Source organism: Otolemur garnettii, unplaced genomic scaffold (assembly GCF_000181295.1).
Source record: "Otolemur garnettii isolate 467f Iridium unplaced genomic scaffold, OtoGar3 scaffold00205, whole genome shotgun sequence".
NCBI lineage: Eukaryota > Metazoa > Chordata > Mammalia > Primates > Galagidae > Otolemur > Otolemur garnettii.
The window spans coordinates 114,917-134,916 of record NW_003852600.1 but is presented as its reverse complement, the minus strand read 5'-3'; the positions used below and the strand labels follow the sequence as shown (position 1 = coordinate 134,916).

The 20,000-nt window shown below is 38.3% G+C and overlaps 1 protein-coding gene across 4 annotated transcripts in view; it reads right to left on the bottom strand.

Moving 5' to 3' along the window:
- The window catches only part of SYNCRIP (synaptotagmin binding cytoplasmic RNA interacting protein), a 31,395-nt gene that overhangs the window by 10,016 nt on the left and 1,379 nt on the right, over positions 1 to 20,000 (bottom strand). The window contains exons 1-10 of one of the 4 annotated variants that reach the window (XM_023507787.1): positions 19,837 to 19,956; positions 19,175 to 19,334; positions 18,328 to 18,446; positions 18,092 to 18,199; positions 14,886 to 14,999; positions 14,610 to 14,786; positions 4,816 to 4,951; positions 3,681 to 3,886; positions 1,518 to 1,667; positions 1,077 to 1,198 (exon numbers count right to left, since the gene is read on the bottom strand). In XM_023507787.1, the coding sequence (XP_023363555.1) occupies positions 1,077 to 1,198; positions 1,518 to 1,667; positions 3,681 to 3,886; positions 4,816 to 4,951; positions 14,610 to 14,786; positions 14,886 to 14,999; positions 18,092 to 18,199; positions 18,328 to 18,446; positions 19,175 to 19,334; positions 19,837 to 19,911 (1,367 nt within the window). In that variant the 5' untranslated portion in view covers positions 19,912 to 19,956. Of the gene's footprint in view, positions 1 to 1,076; positions 1,199 to 1,517; positions 1,668 to 3,680; positions 3,887 to 4,815; positions 4,952 to 14,609; positions 14,787 to 14,885; positions 15,000 to 18,091; positions 18,200 to 18,327; positions 18,447 to 19,174; positions 19,335 to 19,836; positions 19,957 to 20,000 lie in introns of those variants that run through there. The other 3 variants (XM_023507789.1, XM_023507788.1, XM_012812403.2) reach the window with 3 other exon arrangements.

Sequence of the window (20,000 nt, the reverse complement as noted above, 5' to 3'; positions counted from 1 at the left end):
GGCGCCCGCCACAACGCCCGGCTATTTTTTGGTTGCAGCCGTCATTGTTGTTTGGCGGGTCCGGGCTGGGGATTCAAACCCGCCACCCTAGGTGTACGTGGCTGGCGCCCTAGCCGGTTGAGCTATAGGCGCCGAGACTGCTATTTCATTCATTTAACAAAATTCTAGTTATTTGTAACTAGAATTGCTTTCACAAATAAGTTTAATAGCAAGAGCTCAAATACACATTCCTTCAGATTCTTGATGTTTTACTATGATACAAATCTGGCCAGGGCTGGGTTTGAACCCACCACCTCCAGCATATGGGGCTGGCACCCTACTCCTTTGAGCCACAGGCACCACCCCTATGATATAAACCTTTTAATTCAAATAATCTTTAAAAGGTTAAGGTATGGATGTTATTGCATTTGTTTCACTAGTTTGAGCACTACCCATTAATTCTCTGCTTAGAATACCAACTATTAAAATGCATACAGAATCTTTTTGTTTCATTGTATCAATTTTGGCTAGGTACAGTGACTTATGCCTGTAAACCTAGCACTCTGGGAGACCAAGGCAGGTGGATTACCTGAGCTCACAGGTTTGAGACCAGACTGAGCAAGAGTGAGACCCCCATCTATAAAAATAGCCAGGTGTGTATGGGCGCCTGTGGTCCCAACTATTCAGTAGGCTAAGGCAAGCGAATTGCTTGGAGCTCAAAGGTTTGAGGTTGCTGTGAGCTATGACGCCAAGGACTCTATCAAGAGCAACAAAGCAACACTGTCTCAAAAAAAAATAGAGAGAGAGAAAATGGCTCAGCGCCTGTAGCTCAAGCTGCTAGGGCACCAGCCACATATGCCAAAGCTGGCTGGCGGGTTCGAATCCAGCTCAGGCCTGCCAAACAACAATGACAACTACAACCAAAAACCAGCCAAGCATTATCCCAGCTACTTGGGAGGCTGAGGCAAGAGAATCGCTTAAACCCAAGAGTTGGAGGTTGCTGTGAGCTGTGACACCACAGCACTCTACCCAGGGCAATAGCTTGAGACAAAAAAATAAATAAATAAAATAGTAATAATTATATAAATTTCACTTACATTTGATTCTTTGCTGCTTGCCTCTGAGCTTTTCTTTCTTTCCTTTTCTGATCTGGTGGCTTAGCAAAAACAATTTCAATATTTTCTCCCTCCAAGTCTTTGCCATTCATTTCCTCCATAGCCTTAAAAAATTAGATAATGATCAATATAAAAACAGGACTTTCAGAATAAATACGATTCATTTAATAAAAAGTCATTTATTATTAATGTTTAAAGGATAATAAAAAGCCACAGTAAAATAAGATTAGATTTTAAAGATACAGGTGAATTTTTTTTTTTAATTAGAAGATTGCCTAACTCACTAAACTAAGGCCAGTAAAGGTTAGCTTAAGTAGATTTCATGACCTGCGTATTCCTCCAATTTTTAAACTATTCTGATACTGGGATGACTAAAAACTATTAGTTTGATTTAGATGCCTCTGATAATCCCATGTTATTTACCTTGACAGCACCATCTCGCTCATCAAAATGAATGAATGCATAATCTTTTAGTTTCTTCACTCGTTCCAGTTTCCCAAACTGACTAAATGCCTTTTCTAAAATCTCTTCTGTTACAGTATTGGCAAGGTTGCGTACAAATAGCACTTTTACCTGAAATTAAAAAAAAGGGGGGAAGCTCCCTGTATTATTTGCAAAGTGCTGAATTTCCAAGACGGCACCATCCAACCCTGCAAAGTTAACTTTAATCACAATCCATTAAAAAATACACATAAATTTCCAACTTCTTTAACTACAGAACAGGATTGCTCGATAAGGTCAAGACCTGAAACGTCCTGACATCTTACCACAGAAGACACTCAACTTCATCCGTCATTAAGGAATTGCAAGTTAAAACAACAAGGTAACCCCTACACACCCATTAAAATAGCCAAAATCCCAAGCACTAACACCACCAAATGTGAGTAAGGGTATGGAACTACTGAAACTCACACTATTATGGGCAGAATGGTATGACCCTTTGGGAGACAATTTGGCAGCTTCTTAAAAAACTAAGAACTCTTACCATACAATTCAACAATCCCACTCATTATTATACCAAGGAGAGCTGAAAATTTACATCTACACAATAACCTACAAAGGGATGTTTATAGTAGCTTTATTTATAATTACCAAAAATTGGTAGCAACCAAGACATGCTTCAAAGGGTGAATGGATAAACTGTGGTATACACAGAATGAAACATTATTTGTCACTATGAAAAAATGAGCTGTAAAGCCACATAAACACACAAAATGTATTACTAAATGAAAGAAGCCAATCGAAGGGCTACAAGCTATTGATCCTTACTACGTTATTCTAAAAAGGCACAACTACGAAGAAGACAGTGAAGAGATCAGTGGTTGGATGGGAAAGGATGAATAGGCAAAGCAAAGGATTTTTATGGCAGCAAAACTGTTCTGTATGATGTTATAATGGGTACATGTCATTGCGTATTTGGCTAAACCCACTGAACATACACCATGAGTCAGCCCTCATGTGCACTATGCACTTTAGGAGATCAATGTAGGTTTCTCAATTTAAACAAATGTAGTATACTACTCTGGTGCAGAATACCGTTAGTGGAAACAGTGCTTACGTGGGGGCAGGAGGTATATGGAAATTCTCTGTACCTTCTGGTCCATTTTGCTATAAACCTACAACTGTTCTAATAAAGTTTACTTAAAAAGAAACATAGACTATCTGCTTCACAGTTCTTATTACATTAGTAATTATTTTGCAATTAAAAAAGGCGTAGTTATTTCCTAACAAAGTCCCCTATGAAAAAACTAACACTGAACACAGGTGGTCAAAACTAACTGGGACCTGCTTTTAAAATCTTTGACAGAGGAGAAAGGAGTATTCAAAATATTAGTGAGATAAATTTTTCTCTCAATCCTGAAAAAGCTTCTTAAAGTCTAATTACAAATCTTAATCTTTTGACTAAGAAACACTTGCACTTTCTCCTAAAATATTTGAATACCATCTGAATGTTAGTCTGAAGTTCTAACCCAATGAAAGCTTTATAGGCCAGAGGAAAATGGAAACCTTATCCTTCAATAATATTCATAGCTCTCTTGGCAGCTCACACCCTCCTCATTTAACTAATATTCAATACCTAAACTAAAATCTCCTAAATAAAGGATTCTTAAAAGACAAAGGGTAGAAAAAAATAGCTGCAAACAGCATTTAGTGTTAACCTAAGATGTTTACTCTCAGAATGCTTCAACTTGACTCCTGAAGCAGGATACCTAATAATAGCTAAACGTAACTATAGCAGCTCTGCTGGGGCCAGTACAGTTCACTATTTTTAGGAGGACTTTTAACACGAAACCATGCAAGCTAATGGCGCCATTCTTAAAAACTCAAAAGGAAATTGCTCTTATTAATCACACAAAAATGGAAGTGAATCATCTTGGTAGCATGTAGGCTAGCTACTCTATTGAGATTATGATGTCTATACAATTTCTATATTCACTTGCCTCTGATTCATTAGTAAAGAATATTCTCTCACATCCAAAAATCTAGTTTTAAAAAAAGTTCACAATTCAATTTATAAGTTGTCTATTTTGCCCTCTTCACCCACTCAATCCTTCAAAAAAGGTTTCTTAACTTGATTATCATTACCTTTGCCATGACCTCAGGATCAGGATCTTCTATAGGATCAGCCCATTCGACAGTTCCGACATTCCCCCAGACCTTGACTTTACCACTCATTAACCTGCGCCTTGCCTGGGCGGCTGTTTTGTGATCTTCATATTCAAGAAAACAAAAGCCTCTATTTTTTTTCTTGTCATCCGGTTGGTGGTACAAAATGACATCAGTAAGACCCTCTGAAAGTAAGCAACCATTACAGATAAATTAGATAAAATAACTAGACGGATCGAGCAGATCAAAGGATTTGTTTCCTAAGATATTACTTAAGTATCCAAATGCAAAATAATCTCTTTACAAAAGATGATCAAAAAAGAGGTCCAGATAATTATCCTAATCTACCCTTTCCAAGTTTTCCCAACACAGAAACCCCCATGAAAGGAAAAAATACTTTTAATTAGTTCCAAAGATTTTTTCTGCTTCCACTAACTAAAGCACAGATAAAAATCTTTAGGTAAATTACTGTAGGAAAATGGCAGTACAGGTAAAATATGGAACTTTTTCTGGAATGGCCATCAGAGGTGTTTGTCATATAGGGTCTGATTGCAAGTTTGAAAACTCATACTAGAAAAAGTGCTTTGAAGGGTGGATTAGGTACTGGCTTCAGTGCACAACTTCCCAAGGAGAGAACTTCAAAGGTGATCATAGTGATGCTCAGGAAAGAGGTACATAACACTTTTTCTAGGATAAGTTCGCAAATTTAACTTTCCAAACTTGCATAATTTCCGCTTATGGCAAGAATACGTATTATTCCTGTAATATGGAAAATCAAAATCATTATTCAAACAATTCTACCAAGAGTATCAACCAATACCTAGACAAAGAACACAAAGACGTATCGTGCAAAACTAAGGAAGCAGAACGACAATTCTGCAGGCTGAATCCAAATCCCAACTGCATTCATTATAACCTCCACATAACTTTCAGCAATCTTTTCTAAATCCTCTGTGCCTATTTTTTCTACCTGAAAAAGAGTTACATATCTTATCAAGTCGTAGGGAAGACTCAATGAGTCAATAAATGTAGTGTTTAGATCAATGATACATAGAAATATATTATTATCTTCATTATTATAAATCGGACCACCTTCAAAAAAAATCCAACATACCTGTTACTTTGCTAAATTCTTCAAGAATCTGTTCCTTGGTTTTACTCTTAGGAATAGAGCCCACAAAAAGCCTATTGTTGGCAACTGAGATGCAGACACCAATGTGTTTTCCAGAACGAATTTCATGATTATTATACTAAAAGGAGAAAAAGTGTGTTTTTAAATCACTTGTGATATCTCATTAAAAGGGCTAAGACACAGAGATCTCAATACAAAAGCAAAATTTTAGAACTCCAACACTGTATATTCTTAAGAACATCCTTTAAGGAATAGTTTACTGGCCAGGTGAGGTGGCTAACACCTGTAATTTTAGCACTCCAGGTGGCCCAAGAGGGAAGATCACTTGAGCTCATGAGTTCAAGACCAGCCTAAGCAAGAATGAGACCCAATCTCTACAAACAATAGAAAAAAATTAACCAGGCATGTGTAGGTACCTTGTAGTCTCAGCTACTAGGAAGGCTGAAATAGGAGGATCACTTAAACCCAGGAGTTTAAGGATGCTGCAAGTGACGCTGGGGCTATGGCACTCTAGCCTGGACAACAGAGTGAGACTCTGCCTCAAAAAACGCTTACCATAAAATTATAATCTGAAAAAAAATTATAATCTGATAAAAGACTATTGACAAAAAACACTACACAAGTTTATGAACTAATGTAAAAATGTTATTAAATCCTTGAAATCTACTTGATAAATTAGGATTCAGATCTGTAGCAGCTTAAATTCAAAAACTGCTGACTCCATAAAACCTTAACTTCTACTTAAATTCATTTTGCCAGCCAGTTATTCTCATGCAAAGGAAACTTAATTCCAAAACCAGCAAACTTTCTGGCCTTTCTAATAACTAACATCTAAGCCTCTTTTTACATCTCCCCTAACTCTTATAAAAAGCTGCAATAGGGCGGCACCTGTGGTTCAAAGAGTAGGGTGCTGGTCCCATATGCTGGAGGTAGCAGGTTCAAACCCAGCCCCGGCCAAATAATAATAACAATAAAATAAAATAGTTAAAAAAAAAAAAAAAGCTGCAATAAGGAATTTTTGGCTTCTAATATTTTAGTCTAAGGAGCTCCATTTTATTTCAAATCCAACCCTTCTTTTTGTCCTATTTCATTTTCGGCAAGCTTATAATAAAATTACAGAGAAAGACATGTTGATTATGGCAAAAGAATAGAAACAACTGTAAAACTACAGTAAAAAAAAAGAATTAAATTTTTAAGTAACCATATCCCATCCCACAGAATGATGCTATTGTAAAGCAAAGGCAAAATGTAATCCACGAAAGCGACAAATCTATCAATCACTATTATTTACAAAGCAAGGTTCAAAAGTAACCAAAGTGTCGGGAAAAGTGGACTACATAAACCACACAGTTCAAACTACTTCAAGGTTTGCTGGTAATAGTGGTGGCAGTAATACCAACACCTGACCTCAAAATCTATGCTATACTGAAACACACATAGAGCCACAAGAACTGAAGAACCAACTGAATTTCCACACAGCTTACAGAACAAACAACCTTATGGCCAAAAAAAAAAAAATCAAACCTTCTATCATTCCTATTCTTGCATAACAGGTCCTTTCTCCATCTTCAGATCATCAAAAGGAAACAAAGCCCCAATATCGAGCCTCCAGGTTCAGAACAACTCACTTTCTATGCCCCCACTCAGTCCAGGTTATCAAGTCCCTAGTTACCTAGACTCAAAGTTTATCTTTTTTCTACATTCATGCCAGAGATTAACATTTGAGGGGATGAGGGGGGGGAGAATCACTATTTTTGCCTATTGAAAAAAATCTCTCAATGGTTCCCCATCACCAGAGATTAAGTGTTTAGACATCATGTATGACCACCCTAAAGTGCCTGGTACCTCCCCTTTCTCTCTGCAGTATCTTCACCACTTATACCTGTTCTCAGACATGTAATACTTCTAAACCTCTGAAGAAAATGCCTTCCATGTAACTTCTATCATCCAAACTCCACTATGTATTTGTAAACTGAATTCAACCATCAGGTATTCTGCAATCTCTAAATCCTGTAAAGGTCAACAAAACACCCTTCCATATTAACACCAAGTAATAGTTCTCAGTAACAGTGATTTTGTCCCCCAGCAAACATCTGACAGTGCCTGGAGAATGACATTTCTGCCTGTCACATTTGCCAAGCAGAGGGGACTCATCACTGTTATCCAGGGGGCAAGCACCCCCCAATTCACACAAGGCAACCCACCACAACAAAAAATTATCTAGTCTAAAATAACAGTAGTGCTAAGACTGAGAAATCCTGTCATATACTTTGTTTTCTCATATAGCATTTACATTCTTTAAAAGTCTTGCCTGTGGCTTGGTGAGTAGGGCACCAGCCCCATATACTGAGGGTGGTGGGTTCAAACCCAGCACCAGCCAAACCGTAAGGAAAAAAAAAATAGCCAGGCGTTATGGCGGGCGCCTGTAGTCCCAGCTACTCAGGAGGCTGAGGCAAGACTACTCAGGCTGAGGCAAGAGAATTGCTTAAGCCCAGAGTTGGAGGTTGCTGTGAGCTGTGACTCCACAGCACTCTACCAAGGGCCACATAGTTAAGACTTTATCTCTTAAAAAAAAAAAAAAAAAAGTCTTTCTCTTCCTAGATCAAGAACCTTTTAAAAGCAGAAAACATTCACGTTGCCCCCAATCAGTAGAGCTATAGTTAAACCCATCATTGTGTGGGATTATGGGACAAGTAGACCACAATGCTTTAATTTACAAATAAAGTTAACCATAACCCTCGATTCTTATAAAACTGGAATTCTTGGCTATACCAAGAAAATATGATTGATAACCACCAAAATCCTAAGCAATCTAGGAGGGAAAGATAACAGAGAATGGAAAAATTCCATCGGGGCAACAATAATCACAGAAATATTAAGAGAAGCTAATCTGTAATGCAGCCAACACTTCCATCAACCATCAACATTAACAATGCTGCTTCAAAGTAACAATGACTATGTTCATTATTATCTACCAAAAAAACCACTTTTTCCTTCCAACCCATCATCACTGACTCTGCTCATCAAGTTAAACAAGTAGGATAGGTAGAAACTGTGAAGGATGACCATGGTCTCTGATCAGTACAAGCCACACAAAGGTTTAGTAGGATTCATAAAATAAACTGTGACTCTTCCCCACCCACATTTTTAAAATAAAAAAACTTTAAAGTTGAAAACAGCTGTAAGTAACACATAGAAAATAAACTGGCTCTCTAATGAAATCAAGTCATTAAAGGAGCAAAGTAAGGAGACTCTGAAGACATACTGTCCAAATAAAAGTACCCACAAATAGGCATTTCCTGAAGCAAAGTTCCATCTGTGGATTAAGCACACATTTTTATATGCACACCTGACTTGCTCAACCTTTCTTGCTCTAGTACTACTCTATCACCTTAAATTCAAAGACAATTCTTATCCTATCAAGTAGGTAACAGTGAGTTAGATGGTAAAAAGGCAATACAAAAAAATTTAAATCTGAACCTCAAAGAGAGGTTCTAATTTAACACTGATAAAAATCTAACTCTCAAGACACTATGCAATATCAAAAATGAACAGTATCCTCGTTTCTACTCTAGAAAGGTGAGCCTTAGACCTTAATAAGCTGGTGTTTAAAATCTAGCCTTCTGGGTCAGGATTAAGAACACTGAAACAGGAGCGTTACAGTCTGGAATATTCCGGTCATCTAAGCTCAAAATTTTAAGTCACTTTTTCCTTTCCTCATAGTCTCCAAATTCCCAGAAATGTAGCAATCTCAGATTTGGAATCTGATCCAGAAGTGGTTGCTCAGTCCTAACTCAGTAAAGCTACTACCTCCCAAAGCATGATCACTTTCATTGTAAATATTTATTTAGAAAGTCTTCTTTACATTAAGCCAAAATCCACTTTTCTAAAAATTCTGCAGTAAATCTATTTCCTCCTTCAAAGAATAGCAGCACTTCATATACCTGCACACACCTCTCTACGCAAGACTAATCACTCCCCCAAATAGCAACAAACTGCCCCCAAGCAACAGGGATACTCTTACATATCACTGAAGAGTATCAGATATACCATAGCACAACACTGTAAATGCAGACTGAGACTGTGGAGCCTGGAACAAATCGGACATTACTAATTTCCCACTTTTAGACACTATACCTCTATCACATGTAGTCCATGTTACCTTAGCTTACTTGTTAGTTTTGCATAAAACTTGACTTCTGTCACAGTTCAGTCTTAATGGATATGAACTGTATTTTCCAGGCTACCAAAATTTTTTCCAATCCTGATTTTGTCATCTTAACATATTCATCACTACGTGCACACTCAAGCCACCAAACTTTTCACCAACAGTCCAGCTATGGCCCCATTCGAATCACTGACAAAACTAGAACAGAACCTATAACATAGTAACCCATCATTTCTCTCTCAAACTCTGACCTCTCTTTCTACTGACAGCTCCCTCCTCCTGGCTTTTGTTCCTTCATCATTCGATCAACTACATCATGTCCCCTGAAACAAGACTCACAGCAATAACTGCACTGTGCAGCTTGCTTACACCAGCCGTTATGCACTACACCTTCTGGCACTGACTTAATGCAAGTTTTAACTCCTATTTATTCCAACACTGCTTCAACAAGATTCACGTATTTTCATGACTGTGCTGGTCAAACCTCTTTATCACAAAATGTTCTGACAAACCTAACCCCAAGCAATTTCCCTTCATTATTCCTTTACCCTTCCACAATTTGCTTCCCGTGTGATTGTAGTTAGTGCTTTTCTCACATCCCATAACCCCTCTAAAAGTCAAGATAGAACATGGCAGAGAGAAGGGAGAAGAAAAAATGCATCAAAAAATTAAAATGAATAAAGTAAAGAACATGTATACCTGTGCTAAGTTTTTGTGTTTAACACACCAGACTTTTGATAAATTGCCGCTACAATATTTCATGGATCTACTTTGTCAGCTGCATTCATCAAAATGTTTGTACACACATGGTGGTATACAGAACTAATGGGGCAAATAATACCATCAGAACTATTTAACTTTTAATCTGCAAATAAAGAGCTCATCTATTCCAATGTTTGTTACATAGGCTTTGTTAGCATTTCCACCAAAGGAAGACGACCCCGGCATTACAGCACTACTGCCCTGGGCCCCAATTCTAGCAGTGCAACACACACACATATGTACCTACATGTCTGTTCTATTTTGTAACAACCAGAAAAACATCCTCGGGAGGAAGGGGAGAAAACATCACCCACTAGTCTAATCCCTACAACTGAAAGTAGCACAGAATAAATAATTGCAGATAGAAGCTAAAATACCTTAAAATAGCAAAAAAAGCCCATGAACAAAGGTATATTATAAATTCTTGGATCATAAATGATGTTACATGGCATTGGTAAAGCCAGGCAAGTTGCTTATTCAGCACCTACTTAATAGTAGGGACACTGTTTTAAATGTGAAGAATAAAGGTAAAAAAGTGCTTCCATTTAGAGGGGGAAAAACTTTTTACAAAGTAAAAAAATGATTTTAGCTTCTACTAAGCAAAATCTATTTTATCGCATTCAGGATACTGTGATGGGCAGTAAACTGGTTAACAGTGCCTTTAAGTCAGGAAAAGCCTTCTAAGATCTGACTAATGCATAGGTAACTAGGCTACTTCCAAAGTGTACAAAGCAGAACAGCAGAAGGTGGCCTTGAGATGGCAATGGCCATGGCTTATTTGGAGGACAGAAAGAAGGCAAAGTATGGATGAAAAGGTAATGCAGGGAAGAGTGGGGAAAAGAGGTAAGGAACTAGATTGGATAGTGTCAAGTTTGAAAGTCATTTCAGCATGAGAGTATTGACATAATCTATCCTGTTGAACATACAGGGCAACAGAAGACAGAGAAACTAAGAAGGCTTCTTCAGTAGTCTGAATGGTACAAAAATGCTAACTTAGATTAGAGTGGTAGCAGCTAAGATTGTCAAGTGTTAGATGCCAAAAATATTTTAGCAAGCGACATGACTAACTTCCTAAACTCCTTTTAATACTAACTGTACCACTAAATAATTTAAAGAATCAGGCTACCTGGTAGCAAGTTGTACTACTGGCTTAAATTGTTGTCTGGTCTACACTAGGGACTCCAGCTAAAGAAATCTTGCACCAAACAAGCTTGTGGTGTTTAGCTGTATGGCCTCAAGCAAATCACCCAGCCTATTTACTCTTCAACAGAACGAACATAATCCCACTTACCTGGAAGAATGAGTTGTTGTGCTCATCACCTTCTCACAAGTCTAGATTTTGCTTTCCTAGCTAGATTATCACCATTTAGGGATAAATTTTTTTTTTTTTTAGAGACAAGAGTTTCACTTTATTGCCCTCCGTAGAGTGCCATGGCATCACACAGCTCACAGCAACTTCCAACTCCTGGGCTTAGGCGATTCTCTTGCCTCAGCCTCCTGAGTAGCTGGGACTACAGGCACCCGCCACAACACTGGGCTATTTTTTTGTTGCAGTTCGACCAGGGCCGGGTTTGAACCCGCCATCCTCGGTATAGAGGGCCGGCGCCCTACCCACTGAGCCACAGGCACCAACCAGGATGAATATTTTTATTCCCCAAAATGCAAGATAGACGTTGACTAGAAATCAGTCATTTCACAAATCTGCAGTCACTTCTAACATCATACTTTTCCAGCTATTACTATCAACTAACCTATTTCTGTAAGTAATCCATTTTCAAATTTAAGATCTACAATAGTTTTTAATCTATGGGAACAAATCACTGCTGCATTAGTACCAAAAAATAAGGCCATACCTTTTGAGGGCTCAGCTAATAGATCAGTGGACTACAGACTAGAGAAAAAATAAGGCTAAAGACCTAAAACCATCCTCCCCTAAGACATTCTTCAAGATACTCAAAGAAAGCAGAAGCAGGGGCTTCAATCTTGTCTGATTTGCAAATAATGTAAAGAAAGCATTTTCCCAAACATTTAGTTACATATGAATAGAATGAAACCTCAGTTACATAAACATTCACCTTGGATAGAGTTGCAACTCACAGAGAATTTTCAAGATATGACACAAGTAGCAATAATGTCCAAAGTATACTCCGTCCTCAGTGGTACTTATTTCCACACATAAATACAAAGTAGCAAAAAAAAAAAAAAAAAACCCAATCAACTTAAGTATTGTATTTTTTTTCTAGAATGCTTGAATTACTTCATTTCCACTAAAATCTAGTCCTTTCCTTTATTGTTGTATTAAGGTAAATTTCCCAAATCCTATCCACCATAAAGCATCCTTTTAAAAAAAAGCAAATGGGTCTGGGCACAGCGGCTCACACCTATAATCCTAGCATTCTGGGAAGCCGAGGTAGATGGATTGCCTGATCTCAGAGGAGTTCAAGACCAACCTGAGCATGAGACTCAGTCTCTAAAAACCAGCTGGGCGCTGTAGCAGGTGCCTGTAGTCCCAGCTACTTGGGAGGATGAGGCAAGAGGATCACTTGAGCCCAACAAGTTTGAGGTTGGTGTGAGCTATCACACCACGGCACTCTACCCAGGGTGACAGACAAAAATAAATAAAATAAAAAATAAAAAAAGCAAATGACATGTTCATCTCAGTGGATACATACCACCTACCACTCTAAATATCTTTTAAAAGGCACCAAAATGCAAAGACCTCTATTAATCAGGTAGTCAAAAATAATTGGGCCCCCAGATGACTCAAATCACACCAGAGAAATTCAAAAAGAAGTGTAAAAAAGGTTTAAAACCAGGGTTAGTTCCTAGACCAATCAAAAAGGCTGCTTGGTTATCTACAGAAGTTTCTGCATTATAGTTAAAAACTACATAAATTAGACTGTATTATTCTAACTAGCCTACAGAAATGCAATTTTGTTAAGCCAAGACAATTGTCCCAACTGAAACATTTCAGTGTCTACTTACTGGCACTCAACATCACATTATTGCTGGCTTACATCACCACTGTCTTCTAACACTGTATTCCTTAAGGTTTCTGGAAATCCTCTAGAAATCTAAGTACCAGTAATCAATCACTTACCATAACTGTACATTTTGCTAACAAAGATTAAGTAGCCTACAATATCAGTTTAATGATCCTGTTGTGAAGTGTCAAAAAATGGGTTTGACATCACTGAGTAAATTCCACAGTGGTCTCTCAATATATGCAGGGTACTGGTTCCAAGACCCCATAGCAAAACTCAAAGATGCTCAATTCACTTATATAAAATGGCATAATACCTACATAATCCTACACTCATCCTCTCATATACTCTTGTATTATTTTTTATTGGATTTTTCAGGAGTATTTCTATTGTGCAATTAGTTGAATCTGTGGATGCAGAACCCTTGGATATGGAGGGCCCACCGTATGAGCTTTTTATAGTAAGAATACTCATTGTTTTCTCAATCATTCTGCATTTTCCCTTAGTGCTACTTTACTGCTGCCTGGCAAAAATGGTCTATTCTTTTACAGATTAAGCTGGATCATTTCTAAAGTACCTCTCTCTTTTTAGAGCTCTGAAAAAGTCCTTCACTTGAACTGCTGAAACTAAAATTTTGACAGCTCAAAGGTTACCAGTGAATGGCTCTCTACAGAACTATATCCCCTCTAAAATAGGAAGCATTCTGTAAAAGAGGGAAAAAGTCAACCATAATTTTAAAAATATGTATAACTCCTAAATCCTGTTTTTGAAAACACCTATATTCTTTAAAGTAGCATACTTTTCTAATGTGAAACCTCCACCACATTCAATTATGCATGTGAGCACAGGTATTCAAACAATATAGAACAGGAAAACGTGCTAGTTTTATTTTTCTTTTTCAAGTTGGTGAGGGAAGAGGAAAAACACTTGAGAGAGAAATCAGTCTGATGATTCTTAAAGTCTGCTTTAAGTAAGGCAGACAAGACAAATTTAATAACTATCTGCCATAGTGAGCCATCTCCTACAAAAGTTCCTCCCCCAGGGGTATTTCTTATGTAGCCCCTACATTTAAATTAACCCCAGCACTTCAGACACAGAATTTAATGTGTTTGAAGGAGAGTAATAAAAACTATTTTGAAACTTCAAAAATCTCATTTTGTCACCCCCATAGTGTGTCATGGCATCATAGCTCACAGCAACCTCAGACTCTTGGACTCAAGTGATTCTCTTGCCTCAGCCTCCCAAGTAGCGTCCACCACAACACCAGGCTATTTTTGGAGATAGTCTCCCTCTAGGCTCAGGCTGGTCTTGAACTCGTGAGCTTAGCTGATCCATTCACCTCAGTTTTCCAGAGTGCTAGGATCATAGGTATTGAGCCACCGCGCCCAGCACCCCCCCTCCCAACTTTTTAAAATCAGTTGGTCAGCAGGCAATATTTGCTGTTAGAAAGAAAAAAATGAGAAAAATAACTAGTCCTAACATCTGATATCTTTAAATCAACTACTGCCACCCATCACAAAATCCTTTGTTTCACCAACTAGAAATGTAGTTGAATTATTTTAGAAAAATAGATTCTGTGAATTATTTTAGAAAAATGGATGGCCCAGGTATAGCCAGAACTACGGGAACTCTATTACTTACTTTTTAAAATCTCACATTCCTATAAATTTAAACAAAAATCCCACTAAGCCAGATGTTTATCTACCACACTATCTAACAGATCCTGAATTCTAGCAAATATACAGACAGGGAATGCTGTTATAAAGCTTGCACAAAAAATGTCTGGTAAGTTGTTAGACACACACAAAAAAAATTGGCATTAAAGATAACAAATGTGAAAACTGAAGAGGAAAAAAACTTACCAGTTTAACAGCCTCCTGAGCTGCTTCTTTTGTACAAAAAGTGACAAACGCATAACCTCTATTGAGACCAGTTAGTGGATCCATCATTAGACGCAGATCCCATATAGGTCCAGCTTTCTCAAACAACGGAACAAGTTCATCCTCAAAAAGATCTCTTGGGATCTTCCCCACAAATATCTGCAAATTAAACATTAAGTGAAAACTATGAAGACTTTCTTTAGGAAACCAGACACTTGTGCTTTTACTACAAAAGGTACAAGTTTTTAGGTTCTTTACCTCAGTGCCAACAGAAGGCTGCTGACCTGAATAAATGGAATCTGGAGGTGGTCCCCCATACTTCCTCTGTCCGGTGGTCACATCAAGTGTGTAGCCTGTTCTTTCCAAGAGTGCCTTGAAAAGTCCAATATCATTAATACATTTAATTCACAGAACCACATCCCATGCATTTAACAGTCGAATTTAACTTGTTCAAATCTTTCCAATTATCTTGGCAACATTCCCCTGTAGACAGATTTCTATTGTCTATTTTAGAATTTCCCCTTTAAATGTGCACTTTTTAAACCCCTAATCCACCATCAAAATTTCAAGACCTTATCCAAATTATTTTCTACTCTCCACAGAAAATTAATATGAACCCATCAACAACTTGCAAGGCAGTTAGTATCTACCCTGCAATATTGCCTAAAAAATGATTATACCTAATTTGGTTGAATATCTCCCAAGTCTCAATTTCTTAGCCAGTTAATTCCCTGTGCACATTGCCATTTTGAGCCAGTTAATTCCTTGGTGCACACTGCCATTCTGAGCACTCATGTCTTTGAAAAAATTACACTCCCTAAACCAGGTCTAGAAACCTGGGAGCTACAAGAAAAATAACCTTTTACTACTGGACATTAAATACCCATGTTTCATAAAACAGTATGGTTCATTCAGAAAAAATAAAAGCCAAAATGACTTTAAAAACTTTATGAAAGTTTAACAGTGTGACACAACTTCTATATTTTATCTTCCCAAAGCAAAATGTTAAAATTTACACAGCTCATTCAGAACATTAAAAGAGCTTCTCTTTATCCATTATGGCCAAAAGTACTAGAAAGTAGTAGTCTACCATTAACCTAAAAAAATTATTCCCCTTCACCACCACAAAGTACAAAACGAGCTTTCTAAACAATAAAACCAATCTATTATGCTAGTAGTAAATGCCAAAATAAAAAACAGACTAACACTAGCCATATATGATAAAAGTTATCAAAATGCTACTAATGATTTATCATCACCTCAGTGTCTGAAAATGAAAATGACTAAGCAGTTTTTAAATTTTGTACTTAAAGAATTTAAATACTTATGAAAAATACTACAATCCACAAAAACTACTTTATTCCTCAACTTCCTAACAAAGTTTCACAAAAGACAGCTCTTTTTCTATTACACTCAAATATGACTGCATAATGGTACAACATTAGGCAACAAAACTAAAATGCAAACCTATAACTATCACATAAATTAAACCATTAAATAGCTTATCTTTCCTTTTTTCTCACATGTAATCCCTGTGCTATAAAGGACTTATGCTTTTTCTACCATTATCATTACAAGACCCAAACAATACTTTTTATCAGCACATAAAGACAAAAAGGAAAAATTTGTTTCCTGTCAAACATTCTATACAAACGATCCTATGCCTTCTTGCCATAATTTATGTCTAACAATTCAATCCCTCCTCCAAGATATATACAACTGAAAGTCATATAAACTAAATACAGTTTATAAAATTTTAAATTCTAAGTCCCAAATGTAGACTTAATTACAACTGACATTACTACAATGAAGGCAACTGTTTTCACGTTTTTATGGCACAACCAGATTTACAGTCCAAATTCGATTCACTTACAACTAGACAGCAAAAGCCTCAAATTCATGGTTGAAATTAACAGCTTTGGGGAACCTGTGGCTTTGGGTTCACACATGGCCTTCTGTATTTTTGAGTGTGCCCTTCTGACTAACTGTAAATTTTATAGAAATTTTATTAAAAGGGTGCAGAGGCCAGGTGCAGTGGCTCATGCCTAGCACTCTGGGAGGCCAAGGAGGGAGGATCCCTTGAGCTCAGGAGTTTAAGACCAGCCAGAGCAGATGAGGCCCAGTCTCTACTAAAAATAGAAAAATTAACCAAATGTGGGCAGGCATCTGTAGTCCCAGGTACTCAGGAGGCTGATAAAGGGGGACTGCTTGAAGCCAGGAGTCTGAGGTTGCTATCAGCTAGGCTGAGGCCATAGACCTCTAACCCAAGTGACAGAGGAAAACTGTTTGCAAAAAAAAAAAAGGCCAGGCACAGTGACTCATACCTGTAAATCCTAGCACTCTGGGAGGCTGAGATGGGAGGATCACTTGAGCTCAGGAGTTCAAGACCAGCCTGAGGAATAGCGAGACCCCGTTTCTACTAAAAATAAAAAAATTAGCCGGGAGTTGTAGTAGGCACAGCTATGCAGAGATTGAGGCAGGAGGATCACTTAAACCCAGAATTTTGAGGTTGTTGTGAGCGAGGCTGATGCCATAGCACTTTAGCTTAAGCAACAGTTAAGAGTCTGTCTCAAAAAAAAAAAAGAAAGAAAGAGGGGGAGGTCCAGCAGAGGAAGATGAAGCTTTTTTTTTTTTTTTTTGCCTCTTTTGGTGTTTTAAAAAAAGAACAATCTTGAAATCAGATGGTTGTAGGATCCCCACCCCCATAACTGATTTTCTTAAACTATAACCTCTGGCTCAAGAGCACTGCCACACTGTAAAGGGCACCAAGTTAAAAAACATATGACCACTTAGATATGTAAGATCTGGACTATGTGACAAAGAAAAAATATGTGTATACATATACATACCCACACCGTATTTTCTATGAACTATAAAACTTACTAACACAAACACCAAGACCTAGCTGAATTTGAGACCATTTATTTTTCCAAATAACCTTAAAACAAAACAAAACAGGTCTTACACTCCCAGTCTCAGTTTCCTCATTTACATTTTCACACTCAACAATTTTATTGTTCAAAGCTGCTTTTTAGCCTTAATAATGCACGTTAATGGAAGAGGAGGATAGCAGATTAACATTCTAATTAACTGTGGTTTGAGATGCCTAAGAAAACAGCTGCTAAATGTATGTGGTAAAATAATTCCCTCCCAGTTTGGCTTGTGCGGATTTACAGCTTTTCAAAAAGTATCTAGAAATATGATTAATATATATCTTTAAATCTTTTATTGGGAATATCAACAGCACAGATTTAAGCATTAGTAGCTGGGTAACATAATAAACTTAAAAAGGTTTAGAAATAGAAATAAAGACAAGAAACTATCCAAAAAATAGTAATTAGGAATGGTTACTATTATATCAATGTCTTAAAAATAAACACTTCCATTTCACATTCGAGGAATATTTACAAAAGTTAGAATAGTAAAAAGGGTTTTAAAACTAAATGGAGTTCTCAAAGGCATACCTTAATTTTTGCCTCATCTGGTCCTTTACTGGAGTCTGCTACTTTGGTCCCCTGTTTTTCTCTCTGCCTATAAGTCTTCATGACTCCACATAAAAAGGCACTTTTGTTCTAAGGGGAAAAAAAAATCCATTTATATTTGACAGTGATTATCAAATCCGCATCTAATAAAACTTAACGTGGCCTATTAAAACTACCTAAATTTACTTCTTTTCACAGTGACATTAAATTAACATTACCTGAACATGAGAGAGATCACTGTCCTTAAACTGCTGAAGAACTGCCAATGCGCCGTCTTCATTGAATTCTTTTAAAGCTTCGATAGCTCTTTCATCTAAATCACTATGTGCAACTAGCCCTGGGGAAGAGAAAACTTAGTTATAGAGTGTTAACATTTTGGAAAAAAATTTTTTTTCAGTAAAGACCATGATAGCAATACACGTACACATGGCCTATACAGGTCTACTCTCCTTTATCTACCTACATATTTGAAAAAGCACACACTTGAGCCATTCTGAACTGCATTCTGACCTAAAGAAGCCCTCTCAACCAAACTTACAATGAGCCAACTTCTCTCACAGTTTGTGTGTCCAAATCAGATGGCTCTGAACACTACAGTATTTCTATAGTAAACATACAGGCTCACAAATCCTAAAAATCAACCAGCAAAAATACCAAGTATGACAAATGAACCTCTAACTCGATTTCAAATACCACTAGGAAAAGTAACAACCACACCAAAAAGCCAAGAAAACGAGCCTACAGTTACAAAGTTATTTAACAAGAATCCTACCATAAAAATATTCAAAAAAGTCACAGGTCTTCTCCCAACACTTAGCAGCTGCTGCTCCTGTCAGGGACTCATCCATGGGGCTTCCAGCCAGCCAGCCTCCAGCTCCTCGTCCCCTGCTCCCTCCCTCTGTACACCTTAATCTCTAGTTCAAACCTAAATTAGCCAACTATCACACAAGGCAAAACTCCAGTTCCCACACTTATTGGAAACCACAAAAAGTTGCTATTTTAGCTCAAAGCCAGAAATCCAATAGAAAAAATTCAAAATATAATTTTGCAAGTGTTAGTTCTTACCTGCAACGTAAATTTCATCTAGTTTTTCAGCAACTTTCTGTGGTAAACCAGCATCAAGCAATGTCTGAAAATTTTCTGAATGGATAACTGCAGAAGTAGTATCCATGGGCTCTTCAGTACCATTTCCATTAACATGTTCTGTAGCCATGTTTCCAGAGATCTGTTCAAACGCAATAAGCAAAATTAAACTAGGATCTTCAAAAAGAGTGGAGGACAATATGAGAGCCCCAACATTGACTACCAGTTAACTACACCAGCCAGTTGCGCCTCTCTAAAGAAACCTCGAAGCCACTACCGCCTGACCAGCCAGACTCGTAGCGCGGGGCACAGAAGGACCGACTCCCTACACGCGGCGCGGCGCCGCCCGGCTCACCTGCCGCCGCGCCCTACGAACAGCCGTGTCACCGACAGAGTGCGGCCGCCACACGCGGCGTGGACAGCCACGCCGGACTAGTCCCTCTCGGAGGCAGCCCCGAGGGGCGCGCTTTTCCCGCCTGCCGCTTATAGATCAGGAACAACAGCCAGCGAAGAACAAAGCGCTCACAAGCCACCTTCCCACCCCCCAATTTCACCACCCGTCACCCCCGCACCCCAAATCCCGCCCCCGACTCCGCACCCCGAGCAGCAGCCTTCCCACCGCGGCCGCGGAGCCCATTACAAACACGTGCTCTGCGCCTTCCAATGTCCTGCAACTTCCTTCCGCGGACACCCACCGGGTCCCGGGCCAAGACCACCATCGGCTCCCGACAGCTCCCTAAGAGGGCCGGAGTTCCGCACGCGGCAGCAGCACAAGCTCGCCAACCCGAGGTCGCGGCCTCCCCGCCCC